General features: G+C 41.3%; 4 protein-coding genes across 4 annotated transcripts; 2 read left to right on the forward strand and 2 right to left on the reverse strand.

The window, feature by feature from the left end:
- Positions 1-171: 171 nt before the first annotated feature.
- On the forward strand, positions 172-3,965 carry LOC108103706 (TATA element modulatory factor). Its single transcript, XM_017209302.1, has 5 exons — positions 172-1,021; positions 1,080-2,589; positions 2,652-2,928; positions 2,993-3,220; positions 3,282-3,965. Exons 1-5 carry the CDS (start codon positions 451-453, stop codon positions 3,498-3,500), a joined length of 2,805 nt encoding a protein of 934 aa, XP_017064791.1. The 5' UTR covers positions 172-450; the 3' UTR covers positions 3,501-3,965.
- Positions 3,724-5,431, reverse strand: LOC108103707 (chitinase-3-like protein 2). The gene is made up of 2 exons (XM_017209303.1): positions 4,412-5,431; positions 3,724-4,344 (listed from the first exon to the last, which is right to left on the reverse strand). Exons 1-2 carry the CDS (start codon positions 5,329-5,331, stop codon positions 3,966-3,968), a joined length of 1,299 nt encoding a protein of 432 aa, XP_017064792.1. The 5' UTR covers positions 5,332-5,431; the 3' UTR covers positions 3,724-3,965.
- A 270-nt stretch (positions 5,432-5,701) lies between these two features.
- Positions 5,702-7,847, forward strand: LOC108103709. Its single transcript, XM_017209306.2, has 2 exons — positions 5,702-6,929; positions 7,240-7,847. The coding sequence occupies exons 1-2, from the start codon at positions 5,870-5,872 to the stop codon at positions 7,329-7,331; spliced, it is 1,152 nt and encodes a 383-aa protein (XP_017064795.1). The 5' UTR covers positions 5,702-5,869; the 3' UTR covers positions 7,332-7,847.
- A 95-nt stretch (positions 7,848-7,942) lies between these two features.
- LOC108103710 lies at positions 7,943-18,855 on the reverse strand. The gene is made up of 2 exons (XM_017209307.1): positions 18,774-18,855; positions 7,943-8,768 (listed from the first exon to the last, which is right to left on the reverse strand). The coding sequence occupies exon 2, from the start codon at positions 8,725-8,727 to the stop codon at positions 8,080-8,082; it is 648 nt and encodes a 215-aa protein (XP_017064796.1). The 5' UTR covers positions 8,728-8,768; positions 18,774-18,855; the 3' UTR covers positions 7,943-8,079.
- Positions 18,856-19,015: the final 160 nt, after the last annotated feature.

Here is a 19,015-nt window from a genome sequence, read left to right on the forward strand (position 1 = left end):
ACGCAAATTCTTTATATTCTGGCATTTTGAATTTGGTTCTTATTAACTAGATCCAATTACTGTGAATATATGTTTAAAAACAACGTGGATTTCCAAAACGTAAATTTGTTGTTTCGAAATGCAAAAGATATTAAGAGTTTGTGGTTTCTTTACCGAGCTTGCACTGTAGTAGTCGCAGACGGTCACACAGGCAAGTTATCGACAACCGATAGGACTTATCGGGGCTGAGTTGGATTGTTGAAAACACAATTCCAATTGGATCTAAAATAAGGAAATCGGCATCACGCAAACAACCTGGGATTTGCATGAGCCTCCCGAGGAGCAGGCGATTGCAGCAGGAGCAGCAGGAGTGGGATCTGGACTAGGAATCTATTCGTTAATCGACTGCGGCGACGTCAACAATATTGATACTGTGGCAATTGGGCTTGGGATTCCACATCCACAACCACCATGAGCTGGTTCGAAAAAGCCAAAACAGTGCTTATTGAGGCGCTGGACATTCAGGATGATGACAGCAAGTCGGTGGAGAAGGACTCACCGGTCTCTGGAGTCGCGGGGGAAAGTGGTACAACATCTGGTAACAACTCATCAGCGGAGGCGCCGGGTTCAGCTGCCACGCCCGCCTCGGACACGCCCACATTCTTTGACAATCCGCATGCCAACGAAATGGTCACCATTCCGCCCACGCCCACTTCCGTTCCGGGAAGCGCTGCCTACGGCAAACGCCAGTCAGCCACCTCGGATTCAGTGGATCTGCTCTCCTCCCCGACTTCACCCATTTCACCCAGCGGCGATGAGCCCTCGGTGGCTAAACGTATGTCCGAGTCCTCGCTCGAACTCATTACGGCCACCACAGCCAGCGAAATGGAGATGTCGCCTGACACGGAACCATCTTTGCCCGACAGTATTGTGATCATAGCCAGCAACGATGATACATCCGACAATGCCGAGGGCGATGGCGAGGATGATGATGATGACGAGGGCACGCAGCTGGAGCGTCACATGGAGGATCACCTGAATGGTGGGTATTAAAGGCCTCATTTTGCCATACACTTCTTAACCTTCCTTTCCCTATGCAGACTCCACCAAAACCATGAAGGCTCTGGTCTTAAGCGATATCCAGGCAGCCGGCAATGCCGACTCCGATTCCACACAGAGCTTCGAAGATATCCAGCTACAGATGAGCCACAAGGGCAAGTCACCCGCCCCTGCGAAGGCAGATGTTGTGGATCAAAGCTATTCGTCCACCTCCTCAGACATCGAGATCATCTCGAATCCTAATGGCGACTCCAGCACCAACAGCACCACCACACGCACCAGCCCGCAAAAGTTCAAAGAGCTCGCGGGCGGCAAGGTGGGTCTGAAGGCCAAGGGTCACCACCGCGAACCCTCAGAGATCTCGCTGCTGTCGGAGGATTCTCAGTCGGAGCTGGACAAGCTTGTGCAGCGCATTAGCGAACTGAACCAAGTAATTGAGGCGCGAGAGCAACGATTGCTGCAATCGGAGCGCCAGAATGGCGAACTGCTAGAGCGGAACCAGGAGCTGCGTGCTCGTGTTGAGGCGGCAGCCAATAGCGCCAACAGTCCAGATGCGGCGGATGCTGTGCAGCGTCTGTCGGCACTGGAGAAGAAGTTTCAGGCCAGCATCCGTGAACGCGATGCCCTGCGCATACAAATGAAGACCCTTCGCGATGAACTGCAAAACAAGATACCCAAGGATGAGCTGGCCGAGTGTAATGAGATGATCGCCGGCCTGCAGTCCGAGGGCGAGAAGCTGTCAAAGGAGATCCTGCAGCAGTCGACGATTATCAAGAAGCTACGCGCCAAGGAGAAGACCTCGGACACGCTGCTGAAAAAGAACGGCGAGCAGATCTCGTTGCTGTCCAGCGAATCTGAACGTTTGAAAAAATCCCTAGCCGCAAAAGAAGAGATGGAGCGAACTCAGATCGAAGCGGTTTGCCGGATGACGGCGGAGAAGAAACGGGTGGACGAAGAGAATGCCGAGGGCCGCAGCCGCATCGAAGATCTTCAATCTAGGTTGGCTGCCCTGCAAGCCAGCTTCGATGGACTAAAAGGTGATCTAAAAAACCGCACGCGTCAAGAGCAAGACAGTCTTCGTGCCGAGCAGCAGGAGTACGTGCAGCAAGTGTCTGATTTGCGCGAGAAACTGCGTCTGGCCGAGCACAATCTGGCCAGAAGGGAGCAGCAGCTGCGCGAGGAGAACCGCCAGTTATTGCGTCGCCTAGAAGCCGCTGAGCTCCGAGCGGAAAGCTCTACTCAAGAACTGGGCGCCACCACCACGCCGCTAATCCGACAAATCGAGTCGCTACAGCGCACCCTAGACCAGCGCTCCGCCGGCTGGAATCGCGAGGAACAGCAGTTGCTCCAGAAGCTAGATGACTCGCAAGTGCAGCTGCGTTCCCTGCAGCAACTGGAATCCGTGCAGGGTGAGAAGCAGGAGCTATTGCGCACTCGTTGTGGTCTGCTAGAGGAAAAGTTGTCCAGTGCGCTGATGGAGGCGGAGGCTGCCAAGATGGCACTACGCCAGCATAATCTGGAGGCGGAGACCAAAGAGAACGATTTCCAAAAGTGGGTCTTTCTATATTTCCCCAACTTCTTCATTTTAATTCGATATATTTTTTGAACGACAGGCAACTTAGCTTGCTGCAGGAAAAGGTAAAGCAGCAGGAGGAGCAAATTGCGAATCTGGAGCTTCAGTGTCAGCGACAGAAAGCGGAATCTGAGCAAGGCAAACAGCCTAGCCTGCTCACCGTGGAGGCGGTGAAGGCCAGCAGCGAGTTGCAGCCACAGTTGCAAATGCAGCTGCCGAAATCTCAGGTTCCATTACGCTCCTCGCCACCACTTAGTCTGGCGGATGACAGTGGCTCCAACGAGGAGGCCCTTGGCGGTATCATCGACTGGCAGGCGGTAATTTTCTCCAGGCCTTCAAATGGAAAATCTTTTTTAATGAACATATTATTATTAAATGCAGGACGATCTTGATTGCGCTTCCAACTCGGGCCGCCAGCCATCTGGAATCATCCAAGGCGTGCACCTGAGCTTCCTGGCAGCCAACACCAGCACCTTTGAACACCTACAGGCCTTGTTAAAGCAGCGCGATGGAGAGCTAACCCATTTGCAGTGGGAGCTATCGCGCCTGCAAGCCGAACGAAGCGTTCTCGATGGGGAGATATCCAATCTGACCATCGAACTGGAAATGGTAGGAGTGGTTTCTTTAGTGAAAACGGTTTGTGATATATTATTCTGTCTATCTTAATCAGATGAAGGAAAAACTGCAAGTGTACGAGGTCATGGAGAAGGGATACGAGGACCTACAGCATCGCTATGACGCTTTGCTCCAGATGTACGGCGAGAAGGTAGAACGCACAGAGGAACTGGAGCTAGACCTGACCGAGCTGAAGGCGGCATACAAGCTGCAAATTGACGAACTGCTGGCCGCCCCGCCTCCCAATCTGCAACGGCCGCCGAAGCAGACATGATTGCCGGAGCGCAGGATCGTCTCCCTGCCCGAGTTGCCATGTCTGCGGCGAACGTGGCCACCGTAACGTTCCCCCATGTCCGTCTCCCATTCCCAGTTGCAGTGTATTATGCTTTATATATATACATACATATTCTACCTATCGATTAACCACAAGCGATACGAATCCGGTCTGGGGAATCCACTTCCACTTCCCTATCCTCCAAAAACATCCACCACACATGTACATGCGAGTATATATTTATGATTTGCGTATGTTGAAATTTTCTAGTTATATTATGAATTGATCGATTGTGATAATTTAATTTAAACTATATATATATATATATACACACATAAAGTTATCGTCTATGACTATGTACAAAACTGTTTCTGTTCCGAGCAGTTTGTTAGGCGGTTGTGACGACACAGCAGCAACAGCAACAGCCTTTTGCAAATAAATCAAATATCATTTAATACAGAGTAATCACAGCGTTTCCCGGAGGGCTTCCTTGATGGCCTGGGTTAGAGGGAATACTGGCTTCTGGTTGTACTTTGAGTTTGGCAAATAGCTGCATACATTCTTGAGGTCATCGCTGTTCAGAGAGAAGACCATGACGCCTCCCAAATTCAGAGACTTTACATAGTTGGCCTTGCAGGCGATACTCGTTTGATTTTCGTAGGAGATCCACTCTTGCAGAGCGCTTAAGTATGGAGAACAGGTCTCAGCATCATAATATAGAGTGGGTTTAAAGTACTTCGAGGCGCACTCGCATGTTTCCGAAAGTGTAGTGAAGCCCAATTTCCCGCATTTGCCATAACCCGAAGCAGGCGCTCCAATCCTCTGGTTTAGGGGATTAACCAAGCTGTTTTGTGGGCAAAAGATAGTGAAGTTAAAGATGGATTCATGATCAGGACTTAAGTGCTACCTACGTGAAGGAATGTCCATAGGTGGGCAGACCGACTACCAATCTTTGTGGCTCCAGACCGCTTTTTAGCCACCACTGAACGGTGTAGTTGATGTTGAACGTGGCCATCAGGGAACGTTCTTGAGACCGGGCATAAAGTGGGGCATTCAACCCCGTAAAGGGCGTATCCTCGCGATAAAAGTGGAAATCATACGCCATCAGATTCACATAGTCCGCGTAAAGATTCAATTCTCGGATGTCGTATGCATAAAAGGCGATTCCCTCCGGTGCAGCCACCGCCAGTGAGAGAATATCATTTGTACGCTTTTCGCGTCGCCACTCCGTCCTAATCTCGTAGAGCAACTGCGAGAGATGCATCCGCTCCCGGTCATAGGCACTCGGGAACTCCCAGTCTAGATCGATGCCATCTAAACTGGGATAGGTGCGCAGTATCTCCCGAAGGGAACGGAGGAACACTTTGCGCATCGCATGATTCGCAACCATACGTGCAAATTGCACTCCACTGTCGGCTCCTCCGATCCAAAGAAGCAGGTGAACGTGCGGATGAGCAGTCCGAAAAGACCGACTGTCGTTCTGCAGCACCTGAATCAAGGAATCTGACAGGAATATGGTGCCATTATCCAAACTAGCGGGTCCGATGTTTATGTGGGTGCATAGATCGCCGGGAATATTTAATAGGCTGAGATTGTGGATTCCATCGCTGGCGTAATAGCACACCAATCGCTGCCCAACTGGGTTTAATCTCTTGGCCTGAAGTCCCATAATACCCAGGCTGATGAACCCGAGGGAAAGGCACAACAAAGAGGACAACAGAACACTCCAGCAGATCAAAGTTCGCAGGCCCCATTTCCCATCTTCTTCAGTGGACAGTTCATCCACAACACGGGACTGGACATTGCTATCCAGTTTCTCGTAGTTTCCCATACTTTCTTTGTTCTATGGATTCACATCTAATAGTTATTTTATCAATTATTTATATTTATTATTGTTATCATTACACAAAAAAAACCAAAACAATAATGACCCTAGGTCGATATATTTCGATAGTCGGTATGTTTTGGTATTTTCTTCAAAATATTATATTCAGTATATTGGAGAAATTAAAAATGTTTTTATAGTTAATTAACTATTAATTATTAACAGTTTTATCTTATAAGCTAGACATATTAAATATATTTAAAATAATTTATACATTTTGTGAGTTCTGCATTTCCTTAGAATAAACAACCTTTGTATTGTTTACTTTATCAAGCTTGCACTGTGCTTGGTATTTCGGTTTTACCGTCCCAATTGGTAACACTGGTTAAGGAAAAAACAAAATTAAAAAACTAATATGCTTTGTGCTGGAAATTAACGATAAAGATCTCCGGAAAGCATATTTTCCAATAACTAAAAACTAAGACGACCGCAAACACACAAAAGGGATTCACATCCCCATTGTTTATGTGACCCGAAGAGTGCGATGGAAGATCCGGAGGACTACGACCTGAACTTTGTGCAATTGAGTCGCCAGCAGGTCTTGCAGCGATATTCCGGTGCAGTGCGTCAACTGCGCCGCCTGGCAGATCAACAATATGGGGTCCGATCTCTGAGCTTCGACAACTATGTGCTGTTCCAGTATTTCCGACAGCGCAACTGGCAGACGGGCGTCACACCTCCCGCCCCTTTGATGGCCTACCTCAAGCTGGAGGTACTGCACCATCTATTGGACAGGCGACGCCAGATTCTGTGTTGGTTGTTCTATTTGACACTAGTGTCCCTCTGTGTGGCTGCCTACCGATATGAGACGACCAGCTCCACCGGTGGACACCAGGAGCGCGTGGTCCAAGCCATGGTCTATCCCGGGATGCGAATGTGGAGACGGATGACCATGCCGCTGATCCAACGATTTCCACAACTTACCGAGCTCTACGACGAGTCCTGTTTGATGGGCAATCCGTTTTTCCAGCTAGAGGATCTTAGCTGTGGTCCATGTGCCGATGTGGAGAGCGTCTGGCTTGAGGGTGAGGAGTGCGAAGATGGCCAGCCGCCCGAAAACCACCAGAAGTGCCATCAGCCGGAGGGCTCGCCCTATGCCTTCCGAAGCAGCCAGCAGGAGGCCATTGATTTAAGCCAGTTTTACAACATCTATGCCAGCAATCATCAGATCTTCCAGCGCGATGCTTACCGTGTGCATTCCACCAACCAGGATGTGCACAATCTCGAGGATCTCTTTGGGCAGTTCAACAGCAGCTGGACCCAGCAGGCGCACAATCTTTGGCGCTGCAATCGAATGCTGCCCGCTCGACTTTTGCGGCCCATTTTCGCCCGGCCAACCCGTTTGCCCAGCATGGGCGTGGCCTTGGAGCGTTATGTGGCCATCGATACTGCCCAGGCACCGGCCTACACTTTACCAGAGACGGAGTGCCCAAATGTGTACGTTCACCAGGCGGTGGGCACGCGGTTCATCATCCTGCGACCCACTAGTGAGTGCCGGCACCGCTGTCGCACCCTGTCTTTGCGACTTACCCAGTCCTTTGTGCGTAAGTATTATCCATTTGGTCTTTATTTAAGGGGAAGTCTAGGGACAATATGAGGATAAGAAGATGGTAATCTTCTATATATGGGATATATCAAATTGATAATTGCTATACTGAGCTTATTGAACAGTGACATCATTTCTGATTCAACAAAAGTTCTGTGATAAGTTTTACCAGTTTTGTTTGTTTTTCTTTTTTTCAATTCGTTTTTGATAGTGGAAATGTTTTACAGATAGCCAATACTAAATGAATTTAGAATTTGGGATTTCCCCTTAACGTGGAATTTGTTTTTACTAAATCTCTATGCTTACAGTCAGCTACAATTGGTTGTACTGGAAACCGATCTCTGCGCCGGATCCCATATCGGAATCGATGTCCATTAGCCTGATTGGCTCCTATTGCTAAAGGATCAAGATTCTGATCCTATTCCCACTTCCCTCGCTCCTAGCTTTAAGCGCCATATATACACACACATACACAAACGACTTTTACCAAGCCAAAATTAATTTACGAATTTTGCCGTTCCATTGGATAAGCAAGCAAAAAAAAAAACTAAAGAATAGTAAGGAAGGAAGCTTAAAGCTGCCTTTGCCCTTTTATTTTTTAGACCCTAAGGCCACCGGCTCAATTCGTCGCCCTGTGTAATCCTCAAGCCCTAGATCGTAAGCCTTAGTTTAGTTTAACAGTTAACAAGCTCCTGGCCGCCGCGCTTCATCCTTGTGTTCGTCGTTCTAACCATTTTGCATTTACAACTCTCGGCTCTAAGTTATGTTCACATCAACTAGCGTAGCCAACGGAAAGCGATTTTGTAAATATCCATTGCCAGACTTGAGTTTGACTTTGTGTTTTTGCAACAACTCACGAAATAAAAGATACCCAATATACACGTAAAAATATATTTGTGATTAGTTTGCCTTTGTATGTTCTCTTCTCATCTTTCAACAGAGTTGTGTCCTTTTTTCGTAGGAGTCTAAACTTATTTGGGATGGAAAGTCTGTAATAAGAAGTGAAAACCCTTTTAACTTATATTTTGTATTTATTAAGGGCCATTCCTTATAAAGGTTGATCTTTGTATACATATGAAAATGAGTTGGTTAGGCTTGTATTTTACAGTGTGGTGTCCAATTATTCAATGAAAGCTTTCTTAGGGAAATTATTGATTGACCTTTCTAAGGGCATCGAAGTAGGAGCCGCTCATGAGGTCTTCCTCCTGGATTCCCAGCTCTTTAGACAGCTTCTCGGCAATAGTTTGACCCTCCTCAAGAGTCTGTTCCGGTCGCAGGCACACCTCCAGCTCCATAAAGTGGCCCAAATCCTGCACCTCGTCCAGATGGATACGCGTCTGTCCGCAAAGGAATAAATGCCGCTGCTTTGCCAGAACCCCAAGGACTCCGTTCGACTGGCGCAAGATCTTTTCTAGCACCTCCGGTTCGTCCACCTCGGTTTTGTTGAACTTTGAGAGCTTTGGACCCGCTACATCTGGACGATCGTAGAAAACCAATTGGGATCGAGCTGGAGCCTGTAAATAGCGCAATTTGAGTCGTCCGCCCAGCGGAGATTCAAAAAAGACATCACGCTGCTTTATTAAAAGCTCATCCTGGCCCCCACTAAGATTTTTGGCAAGGACCAACCGCTCCTTGAAGCCTTCGGCTCCACCAGGAATCCGTGCCTTCACCTCCACATTACGCTGATCCGCCGGGGAAGCCGCTTCGCACATGTTTATAGCAATTTTGTTATTAACAAAATAGCGGCGATAAACGATAGGTTGAAGATGCACCCGACGCAAAAAATGGTTGCTCATCGTTTCCCCAAAAGATCCTGTTCACACCGAGGAACTTTAGCCTATGTGAAAGATTAAAAGAAGCTAAAATCAAGTTCGATTTTACTTTTAACTTAATATTCATCATCCGAAATGTTAAAATTTTTAAATCATATACAAATTAATAATGTCCCCTATCGCAATTAAACATATTTTGCTAAAATTTCGAATTATTCCTCACTTCAGGAAACTATCACATAAAGCAGGGAAGTGAGAACGCTGAAAAATCGTTATCGTTTTACCGCCACATTTGAAAGTTCCGGAAGCTCTCATAAAGGGCGGAAAATTTAAACTACATTTTTGGAAATAAATAAATACATAAATTGTGTTATTAAACGTTTATCCTATTTCACGATCATTTTCTTGAAACATTTAATATCTTTTTTTCGTTCAATAACTATACTGTACACTTTTTAACCAAACATCGAAAAACCAAAATATTTATTTTTTAATATAAGTTTATAGCTTTGCCATCATGAAAATTTTTTTAATATTCAATTATAGATTCCTGTGATAGCTTAATGTCTTCAATAGGATATAACTTCAAAGCGAGGATTGATAGGTACACCTTAAGCCATTACATTGTATATACACATACTTATGTACATATGTATGTATTTATGTAGGTATACATAAAGGATTTCTCGTTAAATACATTTTGAACAAAGAAAGTCCGTAAACAACGATATATACATACATATGTAGGTAAGAAATCAAAAAGTTATTTATGTACATATATATAAATAAGTACAAATATGTATGTACATACATATATAATATATATTCAATGAGCGTGCAACACACAACTTGAATAGTCTCTTGTCGAGGCCCCGCTTCGTCAACATACAGATACAGCAATAAAGAGGCGGTGAAAAGGAGGAGGAGGGAATGTGATGGAGTGAGGAGGGGGGTGAGGAGGAGCTGGAGGTGGAGAAACGATGCCCGGCAACGAACCAATACATACATTCATATATTAATATCTGTATGTATCGCATTTCCCTATGTATGTGTGTAGAGTGGTGGCGAACAGGGCGTTGAAATGTGGGCGTGGGCGGGGTTCCCGGGGGTTGTTGTTGCTTTGTTTCACGTGATGGACTTTGCTAGGGGAAGCGGAAGAAATATGAACAAAGAAGAGGGACAAATGAGGGGGAAGAAAGAAAAGAGAAAACAGAATCGTGAAACAAGGGGGTAGTTTTTCGTTTTCTTCTCACTATTTCTTCTGTCCTTTATTCTTTTTTCGCATCTTTTAAAATCTCATTTTGTTTTTAAAGTTGTCTATCTTGGCATCCTTTTAATTTACATACATATGTATGTATATATATGTGTGTAAATGTATCGAAGTTCTGTGTTTACTACTGTTTATTCCCCTCCTTTTTCCCCCACAATTTTTCTTAATTTTTTCCCCCATTTTTTGGAAGCTATTATTTGTGTTTGCCTTTTTCTCTCCTTCCAAATTTTTCTTTTGCTATGATTTAGTTGTTTTTATTTTTTTGCCTGAAGCTGAGTAAATGTATTTTTAATTTGCCAGCCATTTTTGTTGGTTCTTGCTTCCTCTTCTCTTCTCTTTTCTTGCTTCATTGATTTTTGATAGGGTAGCAAAATTTAATGAAGTTCTCTTTGGGCTTTGATTTAAGTGTACATACATCCGATCGAAAACTAGCTCTCTTTTTATCTACTTTATTCTGCAGGCAGTGAAACTCTATGTTCTCTGTCTTTATCATAGTTTTCTACTAGTTCATCATAGAAATTTACACATATTCATACATACATACATATATAAAATGTGAATTGTATGTGTATCATATAGCATGGAATTATTATCTACATATGTACAGCTATTATAGCTTCAGTTACAGAACACATAGACACACATGCACAGCAGCGGCCAAATCAGTAGGTTGCTAAATTTTCAACAAAAAAACTTTCTTCTTGTCATGTTTTAGTAGTTTTGAATCCCATTTTATGCGTGTTCATTTCATTGATTCACCTTAACGTGCACATACTGTATTTTAAATATTTTTCAAAAACTTTCTATAATACAGTACCAACGAGTTGACCGCAATTGTTGGCATGAATATGTATGAAACTTTGGCCATAGTGAATGGGAAAGCAACAAAATCGTAGCCCAAAACAAGAAGCGGGCGAAAAAGGAGCGAAGCGAGAGGAGGGAAAACGGAAAAGTGGGCGGCAAAGTGGGAGGGAGAAAGAAACGGGCTGATGCACGCTGGCTATTGCAGGGGAAGAGTAAGGGGACTTTGATGGGGATAGGGAAGGTTGGCGATGGAGACGAAAATTTAATGCAGTTTTCTCAATTTTCTATGTGGAATTCTGCGATGCTCGACGTCAACTGAGACGTTGGCAGCGACGCCAACTGCGACAGAGGCAGAGCCGGCAATATAAAATGACGGCGACGACCTTCGCTGCTGCAATCGCTGTTGTTGTTGTAGTTGTAGCTTTTGTTGTGGTTGTTGTGTTTTCTTGTCTTTTGTTGTTGCGGCCCTCAGTTTTTGGTGGCCGATGGCACAAAATTGTATATTGGCCATGTACAAACACACACAGACACCCAATAAACATGCATACACAGAGAAAAATACAAGAATCGGTTAGATGGCAATGTTTTCTAAGAAATATTTCTGTATTTCAAATATTTTCAAAACATTCATTGGGTCGAAGAATATAACTTCATCAATTTATAAAAAGATTTCTATTTGATTTGCCAATTTGTTGATGATTTTTAAGGGTTTCGAGAGTGGTTTACAGCGAAATGTATCAAAATAATATCACTAAGAGTAATGAAAGACTCATTATCTGATCAAAAGTGATGAAAAATCATATTTTTATTAAAGTGTGCGTGTAAAATTTATACATATACATACGTATACAGATACATTAGTATATGTATTAAGTATCTGTATGTTTGGCGGGCGTTTATATACATAAAGTAAGACTCTTTTGTGTATGTATCTGGTTTATGCGATTGTAACTGTTTACCACCTCTATCATCTACCGTTCTCCCTCCCACTCACTGGTCATTCGATATTGCCATCTCTTTTTTAACATAACCAGCTGCGACTTTAACTTTACAGTTGTTGTTGTTGTTGTTGTTGCCCAGTCTCTTTTGCTCATTTTGTATGTGTGTGCTTATTTCATGTTTTTTTTGTTCAAGAGAGAGATACTTTGACCTTTTTTCCCATCAAGAAGTCTGTGAGCTGGAGATCATTGCAGATTAAATACACACACACACACAAACAACAAACGGCAACAACAAAATGTATCTGACGGATACACAGATTTATATCTCGGCTTTTTCGGTGTTCTTTTTTCTCTGTTTGCTTAATATTAATTCTCTGTTATTCACTTTTTTGGTGGTATTTTTATTTATTTCCTTTTTACCCGGCTTTTATGACTTCATTTTGTTCGCTTTTTCTTTTTTGTTTTTTAATATATCCAAATTTTGCTTGTGTGTCTATATACATGTATGCATATGTATATGAAATATAGATAAATGTAGATACACACATATATATGTATATATGTCTGTGTATTGGCTTCGCTTTGTTCCTAGGCACCCAACATTTTTCAATGGAATCGATTATAGAGAACGAGAGGGCGGAAGACACACACAACAAGTGGAAGCCAAAAATCTGCATGTATCTGGGTATATATCCCTCCATTGAAAAGCCTCCCCCCGCCAACCAACCCTTTGCACCATTACAGACCCCCTTTTTGAACTCGCCCAAAAATCCCCGACCCCCAAAAACCCCCTCTGCAGTTCAATGGACTCTGCCTTTTTCGGCATACCCTCACTTCTGCGAGGCGGGATAATGGGAAACTGGGTAACGGCCATCGATCGAAAGTTCCAAAATATCTACTTAAGATTTGAAACTTTAGAAATTATAATACTTTTGCACAGCAAGACTAACAAATAAATTAGAAAACAAAATAATTTTCCTCAAATGTTAGGTTTGTAAGATGATTTCAAAGACTGTACGATCCCCAATTGCTTTTTAATATATGAAGCTATATATATACATATATATATATATATATAAATATGTAACTTACAGAGTATAACAGAACCGACTTTGGGGTATTACTTTCCATTATGCTTGTTTCTTTAGTTTTTCTTTTGGCAATGCACCAAAACCAAAAATTATTTATTTCTTGGGGAGTTTGAATACTCTGCAAAATATCATAAATAGATCTAAGATCGTTTAAGAAATAAGAAGTTAAAGGATCTGGATATTATGCAATTTATAATATTTATTATATATTATATATATATATATGTACATACATACATATGTATTCATGTATGTATGTCTTTATAGCTAATATACCTCTCTTTCATAAGTCTTGAAAGAGTGAAAATAAATGGGGAAAAAATAATAATACAAAAGAAAAATTAGCTGCTATTTCTCCATCTCTCCCATTTCTTTCATTTCACCAACCCCCCGCCCACCTTCTTACTGTCTCCTTCACACTCGCATCACCTTGGTATTTTCTTTGCATTTTTGCTTTTTCGCCTTTCTTCGCTGTTGCAGTGCAAATAAATAAATTATAATAGTCTCTATCCACACTTACACAAATGTACATATACATAAACATATATATATATGAAAATATATATGTACATATATAGATTAAGATATATAGATTGTATATACCCATACATACATGTACATATATAGGTTTTTATTTCTGTTAGATATTTCATATTTATTTATGAGCCAAGGCAATGAGAAGAAGAAACATTCATATACATATGTATGTACATATATATGTATGTATGTTAACCCATATATATACACATTTATATAAACATAGATATGTATATAATCACACATACTAACGCGAAGCTGCACAAAGCGGAAAAGCAAAAGCCAAAGCTGAAACATATACATACATATATACATATACATATATACAGTACATATCTACACATGAAAAACCAATTTTCTTTTTACCGTTCGATTTCTATATATATATGTTTGTATGTAAGTTATACGATGAGACGTAAAAAGAAAAGCAAAGGCTGGAAAGGTGGAGGAGATAGGTGGAAAGTGCGGACGAAAACGAGAATGCTAAAAAGAGCCCAAGTTTCATAGCTAAATATTTTGAATACTTTGGAAATTAATTGATATTTCTTACAAACCAAAAGGTTTATAGTGTATCTTTAAACATTCCTATGTATGTATATTATGTACACATATACATACATACATAAATGCATACTTTTCCAGGAATTTCATATGTAATGAATTTCTGGGAAAATATTATAGCTGCTACCTGGGAACTTTAAAGGATCTGTTTGAGGTAGCAAAGGATTTTGACAAGCTTTGGTTTTGCGGACTCAATAGATCACCCGTTTAGCCAGGTAGCCGCATATGTCAAGGATGCTAAATGATTGAGAACTGGAGGGGTGGAGAATAGGAAAATTCTCGCTGTGTGCATTAGTAAGATCGCAATTATATTGTTAGGGTTGGGATTACCACTTAAGCGCCATTTGATTCTCTACTTTGATTGTGTTCCCTAAGTAGATAACATTTTATTTTAATTAGTTTATTAAATGCGAATCTGCGAATCATAAAACATTTTTCATAAACATTTTTATCAAAAAAAAGAAACTATGTTTTAAGTGGAAAATCTAAAGCGAATAATGAGCAACTCGATGACGGCTAGTGTTAGCTTTGTATTATCTGGAAATGTGGGCATGTAAATTCCATAGCTCATGAATCACACCAGCCAACACCAATGAATAGATGTTTGTATGCGTTTATATAGTAAAAATGTGTACCTATGTACATATACATATATGTATGTATGTACATACATAAATATACTTATGGGGCTTGACAACAAAGCACAAAAATGTACAATATAAGTAAGTGTATGTACGTATATGCGTGGAATTTAAGCAAAACGCAGTGGAACAAAATCCAACAATATTTATTGCGAATACAAGAGTCGAAAATAGAGATGCCACGTCAAGGGTGGCAACTCTGATCGAGCGAAACCACTGATTACTGTACTTTATTCCACTTTTTCTTCTATTTCGCTAAGTTCTTTATTTGTCGTTTTTCCTCTACCCATTCTAATATGGCCACCTTTTTTGTCGCCTTCCTTTTCTCCCTCTAATTTACTAACGTGAATTGGCAAAAAAAAGAAGGAAAGAGAATAAACAGAGGAATAAAAGAAGGGAGGAAAAAGCACAAAAAAAAAGACCAGCAGCAAAGCAAACAAAACAGAAAATAAAGCAAAAACGAAACCAAATTGGAATGTAAAAAGTGATGGAGAAAAAAAGCTGCGTCGACGTCGCTGCCAGCAGCTAAACTGTGGAATTTACCTCTGCCGATTTCGCTAATCTTCCACCCACACGCACACAACCAAAAGAGGTTTATTTATAACTATGTATGTATGTATGCACGTACATATGTATGTTTGTACACATAACGGGGTGTCACCAAAATCTCCAGAGATTTCCACTTTGGTTTGTGTGCAACTCTTCCAAGAAACGTAGGAAATCCCCGGAGATTCGATTAATCACTCTACTCATTTTAAGTCCTATACTCTGATTTTGTACTTCGATTCAGTTAACTTTATTTTTGAGTTTTTTTTTTAATATGGCAAATCCTTTGAATATTCTATATATGTATGTACATACTTTAATGTGATTTTTTGAAGTAAGCATTACCAACGGTATAATCTCAAGATAATTTTATGTGTGTTGTATTTGCCATGGTAATTCCCCTCCAGATCGAGTCCCAACATCTCTGAAACTATCTTCCGTTATCAATTGACACCTGTCAGTTTGTGAATGTGGTTGTGTTATCAGCTCTCTCACACATATGTACATATGTACGTACATAGGTACAACATGTACATACATATATACACAAGTCGTGTTTATAACGGTGTTTTCGTAGTATGCGGAAGTGTTTGTGTTTTTTCTTTTTGTTATTATTGTCTCTGGATGGGAAAATTTGCAAAACAAAAACATTCGATACAACCACAAAGACAACAAAAACTCAATTTGATGCTTGAAATTCGAATATTTTGCGCTGCAAAAATCTAAACATTGCAGTGCCAACGATGACGACAAAAAAACCAACGACAGACAGCTCGGCTCTCGGATCTCGGGGCCTCTTAGACTTTTAGTCTTGGCTTCAAAGAAGGGGGATTTTGCTACCGACTAGACAGAGACTTTAAGTGCTCTACATGCCAAGGCCACCTAAGGGATAGTATATGTACATATGTATGTACTTAACGGACGATTTGCATTAATAATATATTTACAAAAATGCGCAGTTCAATTATTACTTATTGTGGAATATAGTATGGAATTATATAATTTTGGAGTAAAGTCCGCGGAAGCTGTTAAGTAGGCAATCCAGAAGATCTCGAAAACCAATATGCCAAACGAGATACAGAAAGGGCATTGCATTCACTTCACAAATGCTATAATATTGATAACAATAATAAAGCAAAAACAAATGCCGCAACAACAATAACAAAACAAACAGCGAACGAAACGCAAGGCGCAGATGACAAAAACGTCGACGTCGCTGCTGCCGACAAACGAAGAGCAAGCCAAAAGAGGCGAGGACGGTGAGCAGAGAAAAGGAGTGTGGGAGGGGGAGGGGCAGAGAAAGCGATAGGCAGAAGAGACGGCGAGCAGTCAAATGTGGGGAAGGGAGACCGAAGCACACCTGAAAGTCATAGTCATAACGGGTTGTTGTTCTTGTTGGCTTGTTTGTGGTTGTTGGTTAGGCGAAAAGAAAAAAAAAAAAAAAAGAAACAAAAATCAAACCAACACAAATGCAAAAACAAACAAATAGAAGATGGCAATGGGAAATGGGGATGAACGCGCAGAGGAGGAGGTGGATGGTAGAGAAGAAGAGCAGAAGCCGAACAGCACGCAAAGAAAATGAAATCGCAAGCAAATAAGAACACAAAAGCAAACGAAAAGCGGCGGCAATGAAGCAAAGCAAAAAACGAGTTAAATTTACACCAAGAACATGGTAAGCAGGAGAACGGAAGAGGTCGCAGGCGAAAAACAGATAGGCAGAGGGACGAGCCGAACTTTTCCCGAATATGGTTATCAATCAACCGAAAAATGGTTGTATTTCCCGGATGTTTGATGTGTGTATGTATGTACATTGTATGCACATACACTCAGTGGGGAAATTCCCATTTCCCGGGAATCCTACTGTCTATAATTCCTAGAATTACAAAAATGTGATAATGATTGCATTATTCATGAAAGCCTAGAAACTTTAAATGAATATCAGTTACATTAGATACATAATATTTAGTCATATAACAAGTTAATAATTTTAATATTGTAAACAGGGAAAGATCAACAATTGTTTCAATGTCTAATAATTAACAAGTGGTTTTGCGTAACCCAAGGCGATGTAATAGCATTTGTAATAATTCGAATAAACAGATGTGCAGTATATTCTATACTTAAATATCATAGACTTCAATACATAAGCGTATCTATGGATAAATATATGTATTTTAACCTTTAAATATGTACATTTAATATGTCTGCTGGGCAAAGGCGGAGAGGCGTGGCGGTTGGGGGGAGGGGGCATCTTTCGGGGGGTCGGGCAAATGAAAAAAAAACACAAAATATAATACTGGGCCAGCTGCTATCCCGCTCGCACCCGTACCGCTAAACGGGCTGGCCTTGCGCAACGCGCTCGCTTACTCACATACACACACACTGTGCTCTTTAATCTCCAGAGTTTACGAAGAGAGAAAGAGTGTGAGAGAGGGAGAGGGGAGAACACTCTCGAGCGGTCGCGAACGGAAAGGCCCCGCTTCGCATCGCGTCGTTTTGTTTCGTTTCATTTCGTTTCGTTTGCAGCCACAACAAGTTTTTCAACAGAAGAGCACGCGTGCGAGCGAGATGGACATATCAAAAAAATAATGCCAACGCACACACACACACATACACTCACAAATATCTAACCGTTAACCCATTAAGGTCTCTACGGGCTGCCCTCAAAAACAAATACAAAAAACAACAGCAAACGGAAAAAGCAAAGTAGAAACGACTAAATATTGCCAAGATCGCGATAGATAAAAACGATCGCCACTACCGATAAGATTCTTTAGAGAGATCTGCGATCTGGGGTTCTTCCAAAATTTCAACATCAACATTTATGGGAAAGGGTTAACCAAAGTACATAGTACATACACATCTGACGCATACAATAAGTCATCGGTGTGAATCATTTTTGTATGATTTAATCTACTTCCCTATAGCTTAAAATCTTTTTTCAGGGTTATTAAATTTCTATTTCGAAGTCAGATTTACTAGGGTTAAATTACATTATATATTTTATATTATACTTTCAAAGTATCTTATATTTAGCATTTTTGGATAATATTTTAAGCTTTAAAATAAAGAAAACCTTTAACTACATATTTCTGTAATTCGTATTTTCACCTACTTTTATCTTAAGCCTAGTAATATACATATGATAATTTTTATATTTGAAACCTACATACATACATATGTATAAATACTTAGAAAACCCAAAACTTTTAATATTTGTGTTAGTTGTAATAGAAAATCCATTAAATTTATTAAAATATCCCTTACAAATCGGACGGATCATTAATGATTGCAATTCTATTTTTATGGTGTAATCCTATTTCATTTGTAATTTTCTCCTAATTAAGAAATTCATCAAATATAAAATGCTTATTTTAAAAAAAGCATTATAACGCAACTTTACACGACTTGCTTATCTGACTATATCCCTCTCTTTTTCTCCTTCGCTCCGTCTCACTCACTCGCTGCTTTTCGCACGCTACTCTGTTGCTGTTTTTTTTTTATTTTTTTTTTTTTTTTTTGTTAATTCATTATTGAGGCCAATTGAATTTGTGTGAAGCAAAGTGTGGCAGTGTGTGTGCGTTTGTGTATATGTATGTGTCTAGCAGCGTGCTTGAATGAGTGACGCAGCGACGGAGAGACGAAAGAGACAGAGAGACAAAAAGACGGACGGACTTGCCTGCGCTGCGCTGCGTGGACGAGTACCCGGCAAGAGACTATGCAACACGTTTAAATATGCGCAACCGACGAGCGACGAACAACAACACGAATGCCGAACGAAAGGGAGAGAGCACAGAAATGAAAAAAAAACCACACACACACACAAGCGCAAGTAATTTGGAAGAAGAAGCAGATGACGGCAAAGAAGACGAAGAAGAAGAGGTGGCAAAAGCAAAAAGCAGCAGCTGAGCGCACAGAGTT

This window comes from Drosophila eugracilis, unplaced genomic scaffold, assembly GCF_018153835.1.
Source record: "Drosophila eugracilis isolate 14026-0451.02 unplaced genomic scaffold, ASM1815383v1 contig_2167, whole genome shotgun sequence".
Taxonomy (NCBI): domain Eukaryota; kingdom Metazoa; phylum Arthropoda; class Insecta; order Diptera; family Drosophilidae; genus Drosophila; species Drosophila eugracilis.